The sequence below is a fragment of the Hippoglossus stenolepis genome, chromosome 11 (assembly GCF_022539355.2).
Source record: "Hippoglossus stenolepis isolate QCI-W04-F060 chromosome 11, HSTE1.2, whole genome shotgun sequence".
NCBI classification, from domain to species: Eukaryota; Metazoa; Chordata; class Actinopteri; order Pleuronectiformes; family Pleuronectidae; genus Hippoglossus; species Hippoglossus stenolepis.
Window position 1 is genome coordinate 3,206,083 of NC_061493.1, and position 17,181 is coordinate 3,223,263.

General features: G+C 42.7%; 3 protein-coding genes and 1 pseudogene across 3 annotated transcripts; 3 read left to right on the forward strand and 1 right to left on the reverse strand.

Annotated features, from left to right (window-relative positions):
• The first annotated feature begins 2,764 nt into the window (after positions 1-2,764).
• LOC118117756 (gastrula zinc finger protein XlCGF57.1) lies at positions 2,765-6,813 on the forward strand. Its single transcript, XM_035170287.2, has 2 exons — positions 2,765-3,172; positions 4,321-6,813. Exons 1-2 carry the CDS (start codon positions 2,887-2,889, stop codon positions 5,793-5,795), a joined length of 1,761 nt encoding a protein of 586 aa, XP_035026178.2. The 5' UTR covers positions 2,765-2,886; the 3' UTR covers positions 5,796-6,813.
• Positions 6,814-7,090: 277 nt separating this feature from the next.
• LOC124854470 (dual specificity protein phosphatase 1B-like) lies at positions 7,091-7,968 on the forward strand. The gene has a single exon (XM_047342077.1). The coding sequence runs from the start codon at positions 7,556-7,558 to the stop codon at positions 7,820-7,822; it is 267 nt and encodes an 88-aa protein (XP_047198033.1). The 5' UTR covers positions 7,091-7,555; the 3' UTR covers positions 7,823-7,968.
• A 1,100-nt stretch (positions 7,969-9,068) lies between these two features.
• Positions 9,069-11,258, reverse strand: LOC118117309 (annotated as a pseudogene).
• Positions 11,259-15,541: 4,283 nt separating this feature from the next.
• Positions 15,542-17,155, forward strand: LOC118117755. The gene is made up of 2 exons (XM_035170283.2): positions 15,542-15,953; positions 17,034-17,155. The coding sequence occupies exons 1-2, from the start codon at positions 15,668-15,670 to the stop codon at positions 17,153-17,155; spliced, it is 408 nt and encodes a 135-aa protein (XP_035026174.2). The 5' UTR covers positions 15,542-15,667.
• The last annotated feature ends 26 nt before the right edge of the window (positions 17,156-17,181 follow it).

A 17,181-nucleotide genomic window follows, 5' to 3' on the forward strand; every position in this document is an offset into this window, starting at 1 on the left:
TTGACAAACAAATACATTACCCTGGCATTCACCAACGTCAGTAATCTGAGTGTTATCTTTTGATAGGATAGGCTTCGTCCTTTTGACAGAGGATTATTCAAAAAGTACACATTTTGAGTACTTCATAGTATTTGTGGCAGTAGTCTAACTAGTACTCCAACAATATCAGTTTTATGAAGAACGTATGGTAAAAAAGCTTTTTATCCTTCATCAAATATAGCAGAAGAAGCTCATTCTTGTTTTATGGAGGGGACTTTGACACAGGATTACTCAAAAACTACACAGTGTCAGTACTTTGAGGAAAAAACCAGCTCCTCAGAACCGCTTCACAACGATTATCGTAAATGTTCAATCAATTCCACGCGAGAAACAACAGTCGGCTGTTTTGACAATGCAAACACGAGAGGTGGCTGGCTTGACCGCAGTCTCTCAACCATGGCTTCCCTGCTCTGCTGTCAGAGTAGCAGTCAGTAGTAGCAGTCATAATAATGAGACACTAAGTCATAATAATGAGATACTATCTCATAATAATGAGATACAGGATTTTTATTTTCTTCATCACAGTGTTGGAAATGGGCTTCCATAGATATGTGATTGAAACCCTCTCCACAGACTCAGGTCGTGTTCAGTGACGGGGATTCGCCTGTTAGCTCAGGTGAAGCCAAGCAGGCAACAGGCTAGAAGCTGGAGTGATGAGCTAACGGTGACGTCACCTGTCCATCAAGTGATAATTATTCATAATTTCAAACCTCTATATAATTTAAATGAGTGAGTTGGAAAAAAATCCACCCCCCTCACAGTTGTCATGAAGGAAGAACTTAGTGATTGTGACTAAAACCGTCACTTACTCACCTCGTCCACTGTGTGTGTGCCTCTCTGTGACATAAGCTCAACATCTAGCTAGCTAGCTAGCTCATGATGCCTCAGTCTAAACTGTACGCTCAAAAATACAGAAAGGAGTGGGAATCAAACCCTGAATTCAAAGGCTGGTTGAAGCCGTTTATTGGAGATGATACACGGGCATACTGCCTGTATTGTAAGGCTGATTTCTACGCCAAACTGTGTGATATAAAAAATACATGACGACTCAAAAACATACTCAAAAGGCAAAGCCTTATAACAGTTCCACCCAAGCCACCATGGCATTAGCTATTGCTGAACACAGTTCCATGCTGGCATGTGATCACATTGGGGAAGCATGTAAAGCTGCTTTCTCAGACTCCACTGCTGCTACTCACTTCAAAATACACAGGACAAAGTGCACGGAAATGATTAATGGTGTTCTAGCACCATACTTAAAAATGTTGGTCGCAGATGTGGGTGACCAGCGTTTCAGCCTCGATAAGTCCACAGATGTAAGTGTTTCTAAGTACCTGGGGGTTGTGATAAGGTACTTTCGTGACACCAAACACACAATTGTCTCAACATTTCTGGGGCTTGTTGAGTTGGAGGTTGGAGATGCCAGATCTATAGCCCGAGCTGTTGTGGCTTTCCTGGAGAAGTCTTGTCTTAAAAAAGAGAAACTCCTGGGGATAGGGACTGACAATGCCTCCGTTATGACGGGGATTAACAATGGGGTCCATAAAGTGCTGAAGGAGGAGTACAACGAATGAAACCAAAAACACAGTGGGCTTCTGGAGTGAGATTTGGAAGTTCAGGGATGCAGCTGATATCAACCGGTTTCAGGAACTTGCCATGGCTGCTGTGTCTGTGTTGTCCTTGCCACACCCGAATGCTGAAGTCGAGAGATTATTCAGCCAGATGAGTGTGGTAAAAAGCAAACTTAGAAATTGGATGTCCTTGCAGACCCTTAACTCCATCCTGTATGTCCGATATGATCTGAAGCTGTCTGGTGAGGCTTGCTATGAGCACAAGCTGCCTGATAATGTTTTACAGCTTTTTGGCACATCAGCTTCTTACTCATTTAAGTTAGCTCCCTCAGTTGCTGAACCTGCCATAGAAAGCCTTGACCAAAATGAAGATGACCTACTCTTTCTGTGAGCCAGCACAGCATGTGTGTGTAGAGGGGGTCTGGAAAAAAAACCCCAATGAACCTGAATTAGGGCCAGACTAGTTAACATCATTTTCTCACATTGCCATTGACAGCTTTTTCTATTATCTCTTTCTGGTCCATTCAGATTGTTAATGTTGTCAAGTTAAAACCGTCTATACAATTTTTTTTTACAAATGTTATAGTTATGGCAAAAAAAATTCCTGTTTTACTGTGACTTGTTGTAGGCTCCTAGGTGGAGCATAAGATTAGAAACTAAACCAAACTTCAGAAACCCCCCCAAAAAATAAAATAAATACAACTTAAAAAAAATACCTAAGTAACTCTGCCAGAGTGTCTCTTTTGGGTCACTTTGCCGGTCCCAAGCCCGGATAAAGGAGGAGGGTTGGACGTAGAGCTAGCAATTCCACCCCACATAACAGTCTTTTGATTCAATTTGATATTCTAACATTTAACAATACAGGACAACATTTATTCATGTAATGTGGGTCTGGACAAGGCATTAAAGTCATGAAGTTATTTTGAGAAGTGATGGTCTATTTCAATGGCAAAATAAAAAAACAAACCAAGAATCAACAGAAGAAAGCTCATTTTTAGTTCTAAACATATTTAGGGTGTTTTTTTACTCACTTTTTGTCTCTCCCACGACGTTATTCCTCTCTCCTACAGCGTCAATTACCATTATGCAAAGTGGGTGGTGACGTCAGTTAGCGACTTTTAGCACAGCCAATAGCTACTTTCCTTACTGAGGAGTTGGCAACACTGAGCCAGCCGCAAGTGGCCACAGCTTCTTTTTGCACTTCCGCATTGGCCTCATCGCTCAGCCCGGGTTGTTGCCGCTTGTTCGAGACTCAAAGTGCGCAGAAAGGAGGACAATGTGCGCCGTGCAGCTGCTGCGGGTGTCGGTACATGAGCGGATCAGCGCTGCCGCTGAAGACTTTCTGCTGCAGGTGGAGAAAGGGGAAGAAACGGCTCAAGTCCCGGCGCTGAGAGCGCTGCTCACCGAGCGGCTAACGGCGGCGGCGAAGGAGATCGCCGCTGTGTTTGAGGAAACCGTGGCGGAGTACGAAGACAGACTGGAGCGGTCAGAGCGGGAGATCTGCCGCCAGAGGAGGCTGCTCGATGCCGTGATGAAGCCCGAAATAAGGCTGCACAGAGTAGGTCAGTCCCTGCTCCCTGGAGCCGGAAAGCTAGCTGAGCTAGTGGAGCTAAGCTGCTCTTTGGTAGCTAAGCTAGTGGAGCTAAGCTGCTCTGTGCTAGCTGAGCTAGTGGAGCTAAGCTGCTCTTTGGTAGCCAAGCTAGTGGAGCTTGCTTTTCTTCGAAAGACACAAGAAACATTTGTGAGTTGTGGCTCTAAAATATATTTAATGTGAGCAGAGCAACTCGTCACTAACAGCTTCAAGAAGTTGATCTGAATTTGACCTAAATCTTTAAAACCATAAAGTCAAAGTGTAAGAGACACAAATATAAACAGTCGGGTCAAATAAAAAATCCTTATACAGTTCAGAGAATAGAAAATAAAAGTAGAAGGATTTCTATTTATTCATGTGAGAAAATAAACTCAGTGAAATCTGTATTCATGGGTTGTCCACTGACTGAACATTGACTTAATTGTCTGCGTGAAACCACCGAGTAATGTCTGAAAGTTGTGTTTTCTGTTTTCATTCAGCAGTTGTGCTCACTTTCATATTTGACAGAGTAACATTGAAACTGTGCTGAAAGATTTTCTCTGTATATTCTACTATGAACTGCTCAGAACGTGAAAAAAGTGGGTGAAACCATTAGTCTCTAGAAGAGCAGCCAGCGTGACCGCTCTAAACAGTTAACATAAGCAAGCTGTTCCACAGCCAGTGTTCCCCAGGTTTAAATAAGAATCGTATACATCCTGTGGGTTCATCACTTTTCTTTCACATGATGCAGGAAAACCTGCAGTGCCAATACAAGTACATGTAAGTACATCACACCATAAAATGAAGGCTACTTATTTATTGACAAAAAAACACCTACATGCATGAATGCAAACATGAAAACACTCAACAGATAAACTAAAGTTTATTGAGCATGAAATAATGAACATAAATGACATTGTAATTCTGGTATTTCAAACCCAGGGTTAACCTGCACACAACTGTAGCCTCACAAACTACACATCATACTATCAAACGACAGAAGTCTTGTGCCACTGGCTCAGATAGAGCCACTCCCTTTTTTTGGAATAGTATCAATAAAGTATCGGTATCGACACATTGTTTTGTATTGTGACACTATTTGAGACCAAAAAACACCATACCTCTCTACTCTCCATGCAGACTTCCTGCAACTGGTGGTGAGTAAAGAAGAGGTTCCCCCTGAGCAGCAGCAGTGGAGCCCTCTTGCGGACCAGGAGGACCCAGAGCCCTCCCACATTAAAGAGGAACAGGAGGAACCTTGGACCAATCAGGAGGGAGAGCAGCTTCAACAACTGGAGGAGGCTGATATCAAGTTCACATTGACTCCTTTTGCTGTGAAGAGTGAAGAAGACGAAGAGAAACCTCAGTCGTCACAGCTTCATCAGAGTCAGAATGAGGAGAACAGAGCGGACGGTGGAAAACCAGAACCAGCCAGGAACTCAGGTCCTGATGGATTTTTACAACCAGGTTCTGAGGACAAGACCGAAGACTCTTCTGGGACTGAAGACAGTGAAGATGATTGGATGAAGACCAGGGAGCCTCAGCCTCATATAAGAAACAACAAACAGCCATTAAGTGATATGAGATGTAAAACTGATAAGAAACCATTTAATTGCTCTGAGTGTGGTAAAAGTTTTAGACTAAAGGACCAGCTGAGAATACACTTGACAATTCATACAGGAGAGAGACCATTTAGTTGCTCTGAGTGTGGCAAAAGATTTATACGTAAGAACCAGCTGAATGTACATATGAGGATTCATACAGGAGAGAAACCCTTTAGTTGCACTCAGTGTGCAGAAAGATTTAGACATTGGGACCAGCTGAATGTACATATGAGGATTCATACCGGAGAGAAACCATTTAATTGTTCTGAGTGTGGTAAAATATTTACACATAAAGCCAAGGTAAATACACACATGAAAGTTCATACAGGAGAGAAACCATTTAGTTGCACTCAGTGTGAAAAAAAATTTAGCCGTTCGGCTAATTTAAAGACACACTTGAGAATGCATACAGGAGAGAAACCATTTTGTTGCCCTGAGTGTGGTAAAAGATTTAGACAATTGGGTGATTTAAAGACGCACTTTAGAGTACATACGGGAGAGAAACCCTTTAGTTGCTCTCAGTGTGATAAAGCATTTAAACAAAAATCAGAGTTAAATTCACACATGGCAGTTCATACTGGAGAGAAACCATTTAGTTGTTCTGAGTGTGATAAAGCATTTAAACATAAAGCCGAGGTAAACTCACACATGAAAGTTCATACAGGAGAGAAACCATTTAGTTGCACTCAGTGTGATAAAAAATTTAGCCATTCGGCTAATTTAAAGACACACTTGACAATGCATACAGGAGAGAAGCCATTTTGTTGCCCTGAGTGTGGTAAAAGATTTAGACAATCGGGTGATTTAAAGACGCACTTGAGAGTACATACAGGAGAGAAACCATTTAGTTGCGCTCAGTGTGATAAAAAATTTAGCCATTCGGCTAATTTAAGGACACACTTGACAATGCATACAGGAGAGAAACCATTTTGTTGCTCTCAGTGTGGTAAAAGATTTCGCCAAAAGTCCACTTTAACGAGACATATGAGGAATCATAGAGGAGAGCAGTGATTCAGTTGCATTGTTTGCAACAAAAGATTTATTAGGATTGATCAGCAGCTATTCATATTATACATATTCATAGTTCACTGTTGTAAATAGAGAATTAAGAGTCCCTCCTTCACCTGTTTTAATCAGTTTAACAGTTTTTGAAACGCAGCATTGCACACGCACACAGGCCCCGCCCCAGACCCATTAGAGAGGAGAACTTGTTGATGTGAACGAGGCGGTAAATGTCAACTGGAAGCAACTCAAGTGTGAATACAGGGTTTCGGACTAATGATAAATTATTAGCGCTGCTGTTTCAGGATCAGAACAGACGCAGCGGTTGGTTTGTATCGTGTCAGAGTCTGAGTGTCGTCCTCCACACTCACTGACCTGAGCTCACTTTACTTTTTCACTATCAACACCAACACTCATCACAAGTTATTAGAACCTGAACAGCACTGAACTTTACTTTGTTTGTTTGATTCACTCCAGAGTTTAAGAGAGACACACACACCCACTAACCTAATACAATAGAAACCTAAAAGTTCATCTAAATCATAACCATTCACTTTACTGAGCTGGTTAAATATATTCTGGGCCAAATGTTTCAAATTTATTCAAGACCAAGTTTTATTAACAGAGTCTGTTTTAGTTGTGGTTTATTTTATTCATCAAGGATATTCTACTATTTCTAATTCTAATGTCAGAATATTCAAGGCTGCTTGTGTTAGTATAAGGGTCCATGGAGATGCTGCTGAGAGATTTTTAAATTACAGGGATGCACAAGAAATCACAAAACTTTACGCAGGTGAAAGGTGTAAACTGTGAAACAACACATTCAGATGTGAAGGTGAGAAATTTGCTGTATTTTGTATATATATAGAACTGTTTTGTGCAACAATTTTGTTTAATGTGTGCATATGATGTGAATGTTTGGCTATACACAGATTTAAATAAAAATATCAGTAAATATCAGAAGAAAATGAAAAAATAGATGTGGAACTGCATAATAAATAATAAATCACGGATGTTGAAAAATAAATGTGTAACTATTTAACATATATTTCACAAATGGCTCCAACACAGAAAATTCTAGCTCCTTCCACCTGATGGCGTACTCTGATTCAGATCAAGGCTGAGAGAAGAACTGATGGATTCAACACAAAACACATTTGTTCTGGGCTCAACTTTCTGACAGGCAGTGAATTTAAAAACAGATTTACTCTTTTATTCTACTATTCTTTTATTTTGCTTGAAAATTGTTTTAAACTGTGCTATCTGATTTTAAATGGATTTCTTTTCATTTAGTCTGTGTTGTTTAAAAAGTCCCTCTACAGCACACTGTATTTACCTCTGTGTATGAAATGTGCTGTATAACTAGAAAGAGAGAATGAAAACATATATACAATAACATCAGTTATCAATTAAAATCAAGAAAATAAGCACTGATATTTTCAGTTTTTTTAAATTCCCCTGTACTGATAGAAAAAAGAGATAATTTGGATTTTTCTCTTTCAATCTTTAACTCAAACATTTGAGAAGGAAAAATCTTTAACAAAGTTGAAACACAATCACACAATGAATCAGAAACAGACACGTAGGAAGAAAACTAGACCATCTTTCCTCCTCAGGTTTGTTGTATCCAGCCTTTTAGATACATAGGAGATGTTTGTGGTCACATTTATGAAAACACAATCATGAGGGATGTGATTTATAACAAATCATCGTGTTAGCTCCTGGTAAGAACAGACAGATGTGAGCTCTCTGTGTCTCTCTTTGCAGTCATGATCCTGGTGGACCCCGGTCTGTACATTGGCACCGCGGCCGATCTCAATGACAGGCAGGCACTGGCTGATGCCGCTGTCACTCGTGTCCTGTCTGTGGACTCTGTCGACCCCACCCCTCAGCTTCCCGCTGATGGTGCCTTCTGCATGAAGTGGGTCAACGTTTTAGATGAGGTGACCTCTGACCTCCTGAGTCACCTGGACGACTGCTACCTGTTCATTCAGGAGGCTGTGGTTGGAGGTGGGACTGTCATTGTTCACTGGTAAGGGTCAGAGGTCAACGGGAAGACCTAAAGTTTGACTCTGTTGGTTTTTCTTCCATCATGTCTTTTGTATTCCTTAATCTATTTAGCTAGCCAGAGTTTTATTGTGGTGACGTATGTTACCAGATAGTTATTGATCATAACTCGGGATTTCATGACAGCACCAGCAAGATCTCTTAATGTCACTATGAGAAATGTAAAAAAAAAAAAAAGAGAGATTCATTATGAAAGTGTGGTGGGATTAATTAGCATGTGTTGAGCTGCCACAGTCTAGATGATGAATGGAAACCACTGCAGCATGTTTAAAGGAATAATTGAACATTTTGGGAAATGCACAGCCTGACTCCAGCTCTCTCCTCTGCAGACGAACTGTTCCGTGGCTCAGAGGTAGACAGACAGCATGAGGTGAAAGGGACAGGAGCACGAGGTTGTCTGAAAACCAATCAGCAGCAGCAGTGGCTGTGATGTCATATCTGAACACACAGACACGATGCACACATTTTAGTGTTCAGTGTGAGTTTCCATGTAAAGATTTAAATTTCCAAATAAACATCCATGACTCCACTTAGAAATAGAGGAAAAAAACACATGATAACTCCAGGACTTACCTGAGAATTTGTATATGTTTAGGTTTTCTTCAAATTGTGCTGATTATTAAACGTGCAAACAAATCTGGAGAGGGAGCTGTGGGAAGTCTACTGAATTTGGCAGTAGCTCATGGCTATGTTAACCACTACTAGAATTGCAAGACACTTTCATCAGATGAATTATGATGTATCCTTCCCTGATTCATCACGGCCCCATCACTTCACCCTCCTCTAGAAGGAAACGAACAGTGTCAACCTCCAGCAGTGAATGCAACATGTATAACTCATTACAAGGGTTGCTTATGTAGTGTCTTTACTTCTGCGTTGTGAATGTTTTTTTTAAGACACACTTCAGATACAATGTCTTTACAATTGTTTTTATTGTCCGTCCAGCAACAGCTAAACAGATAACTGGGATTTTCAGACTTTTTCCTCCACACTGACCGCCAGCATATACCTGCAGTTGTGGAACCAAAACAGTGTCTGCATGAAGTTGCTGCGTGCTCATCGCCTTCCCAAGGGAGTCCAAGGCAAAGAGAGCACCACTCAATGAATATATATATATATACACATTATCACTAAAACTAAATAAAATAATTAACATAAATAAAATTACATAAAGTAAATAAAATACACTTTACATAAATTAAACAATCTAACGTACGTGTTGGACATTAAGAAAATAATACAACAAGACATACATAAACTCACATACCTGCAGTTGTGGAAACAAAACAGTGTCTGCATGAAGTTGCTGCGTGCTCATCGCCTGTACAATATACATAGCGTTACTTAGCTTTCGGCTAACAACACAATGTTCGCTAAGCATGCTAACAGTACCTACACGGGCAACACCGCTACGCAGCAGACACACCTCTTCATCACATGCAGGTTTACACAAATACAATAATTTGGAGACACAACAAACATTCAATCATTCAAACAACATTATATAACATGTACACTAACTTCTGATGTTATTTACAACTTAAAACTAATAAAAGTCAGAAGAGTGACGAAAGTACGTACCTTCCCAAGGGAGTCCAAGGCAAAGAGGAAGCCCCACCCATGGAAGCACGGGTAATGTCATTGTCAAAGTAAAACTCCCACTCCACTTCCGCCAGTACTCCCCGACCGCAACCGCAGCGGACGCTTCCGTGCGGGGGATGCGCTCCCTTCGTGCGATGAACGGAGTCACGAGAGCCTTTCCCAGCTGCTCTAGGAACACCCTCCGCTTGTTCCGCTTGTCCGGCATCCAGTCGGGGTTGATCTCTCTCCATATCACGAAGGCGTTGTAGGAAGAGACGTCGAGAATGTTGTGGATGACGACCAGGGGCCAACGCGCGGCCATCCTCCTGCAGCTGTACGTTCCGATCACCTTGTCTAGGTTGTCCACGCCACCTTTGTTGCGGTTGTAGATGACCGGTTTCCCGTCCTCGCGGTCGCTGACGTCGGCCTCAGGGTGCCGCGTGCTCAGGAGCACCACGTTCCTGTTTTTCTTTGGGATGTAGGACACCAGAGTGGCGGTGGGCGTGAATGCGAACTTGGATGAGAACACCTCTCTTCCCTTGACCGCGAGCAGCCCGGTCGGGAGCTCGGGCTTGTTCTTCCGAACCGTGCCGACCACGGTGATCTTCCTCTCCAGGAGCTGCTGCGCGAGTTCGTGGGAGGTGAAGTAATTGTCGCAAGTGACGTTACGACCATGCAGTCCCTCCGTTACATCGAGCACTACCCGCAACCCCTGGTTCCGTTCTGGGCGTCCGCCGCTCGGCTTTCCGGTGTACACTTGCATCTTCCAAGCGTAGCTGGATTTTGCATTGCAGGCCACCCACGACTTGATCCCGCCGGCTTGCTGGGCATGTACTGTCGGAAAGGACACCGGCCTAGGGAGAAGAAGAGGAGGAGAGGAGAGGAGAGGAGATGAGGACTAGCAGCCGCTATCTAGCTATAGCTACATAACATAACATAACATAACATAACATAACATAACATAACATAACATAACATAATAAGAATATAAAACAAAAACGAAAAAAAAGACTAACCTCTGAACGGAACCAGTTGCTCGTCCACGGTCACTTCGGGCCCCGGGTTGTAGAGGCGCGGCAGCCGCGCGTCCCAGACCTCTTGCACGGCCGCCAATTTGTCCGTGGCTCGTCTCGTGCGTCTCGTCTCGCGGCCGTCGAAGCGCAGCAGTCTGGAGTACGTGTGGAAGAGTTTTAGGGGCATCGTGGCACGAAATATCGCCCGGCCGCTCTCGGCGTCCCACAGGCTGGCGGCGGCCTCGCCCCGGGACCTGTACACTCCCGCTAAGATCAGCAGCCCTACATAGTCGCGCAGGTCGGTCTCGTCCATACCTTTCCATTCGTCGCCGTATTTTCGACGACCCTCCCGATTCGTCATCTCCAGGATGATGTTCTCTACCGTCGGCGTGACAAACAGGCGGAACATCGAGGCAAGGTCACAGGCGCGGGACGTCGCGTGCATCGTGGGGCCCGGGGGGACCCCGATGGGCGTAGCGGCAGCGCTTTGAGCCGCAGCAGAGGAGGAGGAGGAGGAGGAAGAGGAGGAGGAGGAGCAGCGGCCCTCCTCTTGGCCGTACGCCCTCGAGGACCATGTTATTTCCCCGTTTCTTGACGGGAAGATCTCTCTTTCCACGAGTCCGGTGGTGGTGGTGGTGGTGCCGTGGTCTTGTCCTTCTTCTTCTTCTTCCAAAGATGACGAATCTGCAGCAGCATCACCCACTGGGTCATGGTCTTCGTCACCGTCTTCGTCGTTGTCTCGGTCTTCTTGTTGCTGGGAGAATAGCTGTTGGAGAACCTGTTCTCTGGTGAAACGTGCCTGACGTGACATCGTGACATGGTCAGGGAGGGTGGCACACGGAGAATGGCAAACCAGCTTCTCTGTGGGTCTATAATACCCCCGAGATTACAATTGGAATCAGGTGTGGGTCTAAATGACCCCACAGAGCAACACAGCGCCCTCTCTGGGGGTCTAAATGACCCCCCAGGAGAATCGAGAATGACAATCCATTGGTCTCAATGACCCCAGGAGAATTGGATAATGACAATCCTTGGGTCGCCCTAACCCTGACCCTGACCGGCCAGGGCTTGCGGATGATCGCACGCACGCACACACACACACTCTGGGTCAATCCGACCCAGGAACCACACGAGTGTTAATAGTGTCAGATGGGGAAGTTGTAATAGCGACATAAAATGTGTTGTTGTCTAGGAGATGTCCAGTGTACATCTTACTTCATTGAGCCGGTGCAGTGGATGGAACAAGCTTTAATTGGGGTGATGGATGGACATGCACACACACACACAGACAGACAGACAGACAGACAGACAGACAGACAGACACACACACACACACAATCCTAAAACCAAGTCTTAACCCTGAAGAACTTACTAAAATGTCCTTTGAGGCATAGATCCACAGATCCACATGTCCCAGTTGGTTTTGTGATCTGTACTGACCGTTTGCGGTTTTCTCTTCTCTCTCTCCCTGTGTGTTTTTATGTGTGTAGCTGCTGTGTCCTAAGTGTAGCTCTAAGCTGGGCTCTTTCAACTGGTGTGGGGATCAGTGTTCGTGTGGCCGCTGGGTCACCCCCGCCTTCCAGCTGCACCGCAACAGAGTGGACGAGATCCGACCGCTGAACATGCAGATATAAGAGCAGGTCTTTACCCCTCAAACAGCCTGTGAAAGTGTAGAAATCATGTAGAAATGTCAAACTCTCCTCACTGCCACTCAAACCAGTCCCACATACGAGAAGACGATTAAACTAACACCTACACACAAATGACTGCAGGCTCTGCAGAAAAAGAAAGCAATTAAATACAATCTGTAAATTCTAGTTTAAAAAAAGGGACGTTTTGTACAACTAATTTTCAAGGGCACTTTAGCCTTAAGCTTTTTAATGTCTGGTATGACATGTGAAAGTTTTGCTATACACACATTGAAATAAAAACATCTGTAAATATCCAAAAAATAATATCACAAAACTGATCTGTTTCTGTTACTGAGTAAATTCATCTGCAAAGTTACATGTGTGGAGAATTATTTCAGGAACATTTATGTTAATTGATCAATATATAATTGTGTGTGCGTGTGTGTAATTGAAATTTCCACTGATCAATGTCTTACTACTGTCATGACTGATGCTGTCTGCCTTGACAGGATGTAACCTCAAAGTTCATGCCCTTATTCTCTGAAATCGGTTCCTCTATTCGTAGAAGCAACAGCAGATGTTTTTCTGTCTACCAAATTACATGTGACCACAAACAGTCCCCTTATTCTGTAACGTTCTTCCCAACAGCCACGGCAGACAGACACAGCTGACGATTTCCTGTCTGTTTTTCACGCTATGTTTCTTGAAACACCACTATGTATAAGAACCTGCTTTTTTGACTTTGGGGGAGTTCCACTTTAAGCACCCGTGCTTACTGTGTAACCTCTGCAGAGCTAACTATTAAACACTCAAAGGCAACTCCAGTCTGGGAAACTCTTTATTTCACATCTCGAGATAAATTTCCACCACATGTGTGTTTGTTTGTAGGGGCATATCAATATTTCACAGAGGTCCCGTAAACATCAGCTCTCTTTTAAATATTACTGAGTCAGTTAACATGTCATTAGCATTCATTAGTTCTTTCAGATTTATTTTTAAATTCACATAAATCAAAATGTTGGCGTGGCTTTACTGAAACTTCCTTCTAGTTAAACAGTACACAACCAGAATATGTTTATTAATCTACTCAAAGAGCGTGGTGGGGAATATGAGCCTTGTCCATGACGAGTGTGCTCTCTGCTCCCTAGCTTAAAAAACGAAACAAGCACAGACCATCAGCCAATTGGGACTGAAGTCCCTAATGGTCCCAGTCAAGCACCAAACTACTATGTAAATGTGAAAGTGCATGGTCTTAATAAATCAGGCATGTTGAAAAATAAATGTATAACTATTTAACATATATTAAACAAATGGCTCCAACACATTAATTTGATTCAGATCAAGGCTGAGAGAAGAACTGATGGATCCAACACAAAGATCACATGAAAGAGATTGGTTCTGGACTGTTCTGACAGGCAGAGATTTTAAAAACAGATTATATTCTTCAAATGACAGTATTTTGTATGACTGTGGCCAATATAAACTGACGTGAACCAGTCAGAATGATTATTACACATTTTCACTGACTAATCACATGAATTCAAGGCTATTCATGTTTTCTAATGTTGAATCAAGGTTGGACATCCACAGGTGCAGACTGTCTGAGTCACCTATAGGAAAAATCAACACAAATACACAGATATGTAAAGTCATACATGTCCCAGGTTAACTCCTTCACAGACTTTTACATGGTAAAAATAAAAGTTTATTACTTCAAAGTTCATCAGATCATAATCACTTCACTTCAGCTTAGGAAATAGGTGGTGGACATCAGCCTCAGGTTATCTATGTGACTGTCTATTGTAGTAAAGTTACACTTCCTATAATTTATTTATATGTGACAAACAAATACATTATTCTGCATGTCTACTTATTTAACACACAAATGACAGATTCAGTAAAGTCTGCCTAATATTAACGAGTAGCTAATCACTACTAACACATAAATAAAATACCGTATTTTACTTACCACAGAAAACCGTATTATTCATCCGATATGTATGGAGGCCGATCTCCGCCACTGTGATGAAGAAAATAATAATCCTGTATCTCATTATTATGACTTAGTATCTCATTATTATTACATTACATAGACTTTCTGCTGTCCTGATGTCATTGGGGAGCTCATTCCAATGACATAGAGTCTCATTATTATGACTTAGTATCTCATTATTATGACTTACTATCTCATTACTATGAGATACTGACTGTGGGCGGGGCGCAGCAGAGCAGGGAAGCCGTGGTTGAGAGGCTGCGGTCAAGACAGCCGCCTGTCTCGCAGACGTGGGCGACTATGCATCGATGTAGAGACATAACATAATCGGTTCATGTTTACTGCTACGTTCATTGTCTTAGCGATGTGCTGCCGCTGCATAATTATAACCAGCGCTGATCCAGGATCATTAAAGGTCCGGTCGTCCTGTATGTGTAAGAGTCTGTTTCCTCCTCACTTCCCCTCTGACTTGCGCTCATTTTACACTTTAACAATTAACACCAGCCCTGATCACAAGTTATTAGGACACGTACAGGACTGACGTTTACTTTGTGTTTGTTTGAGTTCATGAGACAAATGTTTAAACACCGTGTGCACGCATTCCCCTCACACAACACGTGACGTAACATGACGCGCACAGTCAGGACATCAGGGTTAAAGTGACGGAACGATCTGTAGTCATGATCCGTCATCATCGATTAATAACTAAAAACTACATGTGATTATCAGTTTTAGTGAAGAGGGACAGACACAAGCACACACACACACACACACACACACACACACACACACACACACACACACACACACACACACACACACACACACACACACACACACACACAGAAACGCATACTCCCGCAGACAAACACACAGAAACACCTTCAATTTCTTTTTACAAATGTTATAGTTATGGCAAAAAATGTTCATGTTTTACTGTGAGTTGTTGTAGGCTCCTAGGTGGAGCATAAGGTTAGAAACTAAACCAAACTTCAGAAACCCCCCAAAAATAAAATAAATACAACTTTAAAAATACCTAAGTAACTCTGCCAGAGTGTCTCTTTTGGGTCACTTTGCTGGTCCCAAGCCCGGATAAAGGAGGAGGTTTGGACGTAGAGCTAGCAATTCCACCCCACATAACAGTCTTTTGATTAAATTTGATATTCTAACATTTAACAATACAGGACAACATTTATTCATGTAATGTGGGTCTGGACAAGGCATTAAAGTCATGAAGTTATTTTGAGAAGTGATGGTCTATTTCAATGGCAAAATAAAAAAACAAACCAAGAATCAACAGAAGAAAGCTCATTTTTAGTTCTAAACATATTTAGGGTGTTTTTTTACTCACTTTTTGTCTCTCCCACGACGTTATTCCTCTCTCCTACAGCGTCAATTACCATTATGCAAAGTGGGTGGTGACGTCAGTTAGCGACTTTTAGCACAGCCAATAGCTACTTTCCTTACTGAGGAGTTGGCAACACTGAGCCAGCCGCAAGTGGCCACAGCTTCTTTTTGCACTTCCGCATTGGCCTCATCGCTCAGCCCGGGTTGTTGCCGCTTGTTCGAGACTCAAAGTGCGCAGAAAGGAGGACAATGTGCGCCGTGCAGCTGCTGCGGGTGTCGGTACATGAGCGGATCAGCGCTGCCGCTGAAGACTTTCTGCTGCAGGTGGAGAAAGGGGAAGAAACGGCTCAAGTCCCGGCGCTGAGAGCGCTGCTCACCGAGCGGCTAACGGCGGCGGCGAAGGAGATCGCCGCTGTGTTTGAGGAAACCGTGGTGGAGTACGAAGACAGACTGGAGCGGTCAGAGCGGGAGATCTGCCGCCAGAGGAGGCTGCTCGATGCCGTGATGAAGCCCGAAATAAGGCTGCACAGAGCAGGTCAGTCCCTGCTCCCTGGAGCCGGAAAGCTAGCTGAGCTAATGGAGCTAAGCTGCTCTTTGGTAGCTAAGCTTGTGGAGCTTGCTTTTCATCGAAAGACACAAGAAACATTTGTGAGTTGTGGCTCTAAAATATATTTAATGTGAGCAGAGCAACTCGTCACTAACAGCTTCAAGAAGTTGATCTGAATTTGACCTAAATCTTTAAAACCATTAAGACAAAGTGTAAGAGACACAAATATAAACAGTCGGGTCAAATAAAAAATCCTTATACAGTTCAGAGAATAGAAAATAAAAAGTAGAATGAAATAAGATAGGAGAACGAAAGTTACAATGAATGAATGCAAGGCCTCAGATGTGACTTAATAAAAGGCAGTGACAAATAGAAAAGACTATATTTATTAGAAGTACAAGTTGTAGCAGAAATGAAATATTTTCTATTTATTCATGTGAGAAAATTAACTCAGTGAAATCTGTATTCATGGATTGTCCACTGACTGAACATTGACCTAATTGTCTTTTTGAAACGACAGAGTAATGTCTGAAAGTTGTGTTTTCTGTTTTCATTCAGCAGTTGTGCTCACTTTCATATTTGACAGAGTAAAATCGAAACTGTGCTGAAAGATTTTCTCTGTATATTCTACTATGAACTGCTCAGAACGTGAAAAAAGTTTTTCTTTCACACGATGCAGGAAAACCTGCAGTGCCAATACAAGTACATGTAAGTACATCACACCATAAAATGAAGGCTACTTATTTATTGACAAAAAAACACCTACATGCATGAATGCAAACATGAAAACACTCAACAGATAAACTAAAGTTTATTGAGCATGAAATAATGAACATAAATGACATTGTAATTCTGGTATTTCAAACCCAGGGTTAACCTGCACACAACTGTAGCCTCACAAACTACACATCATACTATCAAACGACAGAAGTCTTGTGCCACTGGCTCAGATAGAGCCACTCCCTTTTTTTGGAATAGTATCAATAAAGTATCGGTATCGACACATTGTTTTGTATTGTGACACTATTTGAGACCAAAAAACACCATACCTCTCTACTCTCCATGCAGACTTCCTGCAACTGGTGGTGAGTAAAGAAGAGGTTCCCCCTGAGCAGCAGCAGTGGAGCCCTCTTGCGGACCAGGAGGACCCAGAGCCCTCCCACATTAAAGAGGAACAGGAGGAACCTTGACCAATACGGAGGGAGAGCCGCCAACA

Bases quoted from the DNA above. Each gene is read 5' to 3' on its own strand.
- LOC118117756 (XM_035170287.2), top strand. From the start codon at position 2,887: ATGTGCGCCGTGCAGCTGCTGCGGGTGTCGGTACATGAGCGGATCAGC. The intron at 3,173-4,320 runs GTCAGTCCCTGC...CTCTCCATGCAG, and splicing joins AATAAGGCTGCACAGAGTAG to ACTTCCTGCAACTGGTGGTG.
- LOC124854470 (XM_047342077.1), top strand. From the start codon at position 7,556: ATGATCCTGGTGGACCCCGGTCTGTACATTGGCACCGCGGCCGATCTC.
- LOC118117755 (XM_035170283.2), top strand. From the start codon at position 15,668: ATGTGCGCCGTGCAGCTGCTGCGGGTGTCGGTACATGAGCGGATCAGC. The intron at 15,954-17,033 runs GTCAGTCCCTGC...CTCTCCATGCAG, and splicing joins AATAAGGCTGCACAGAGCAG to ACTTCCTGCAACTGGTGGTG.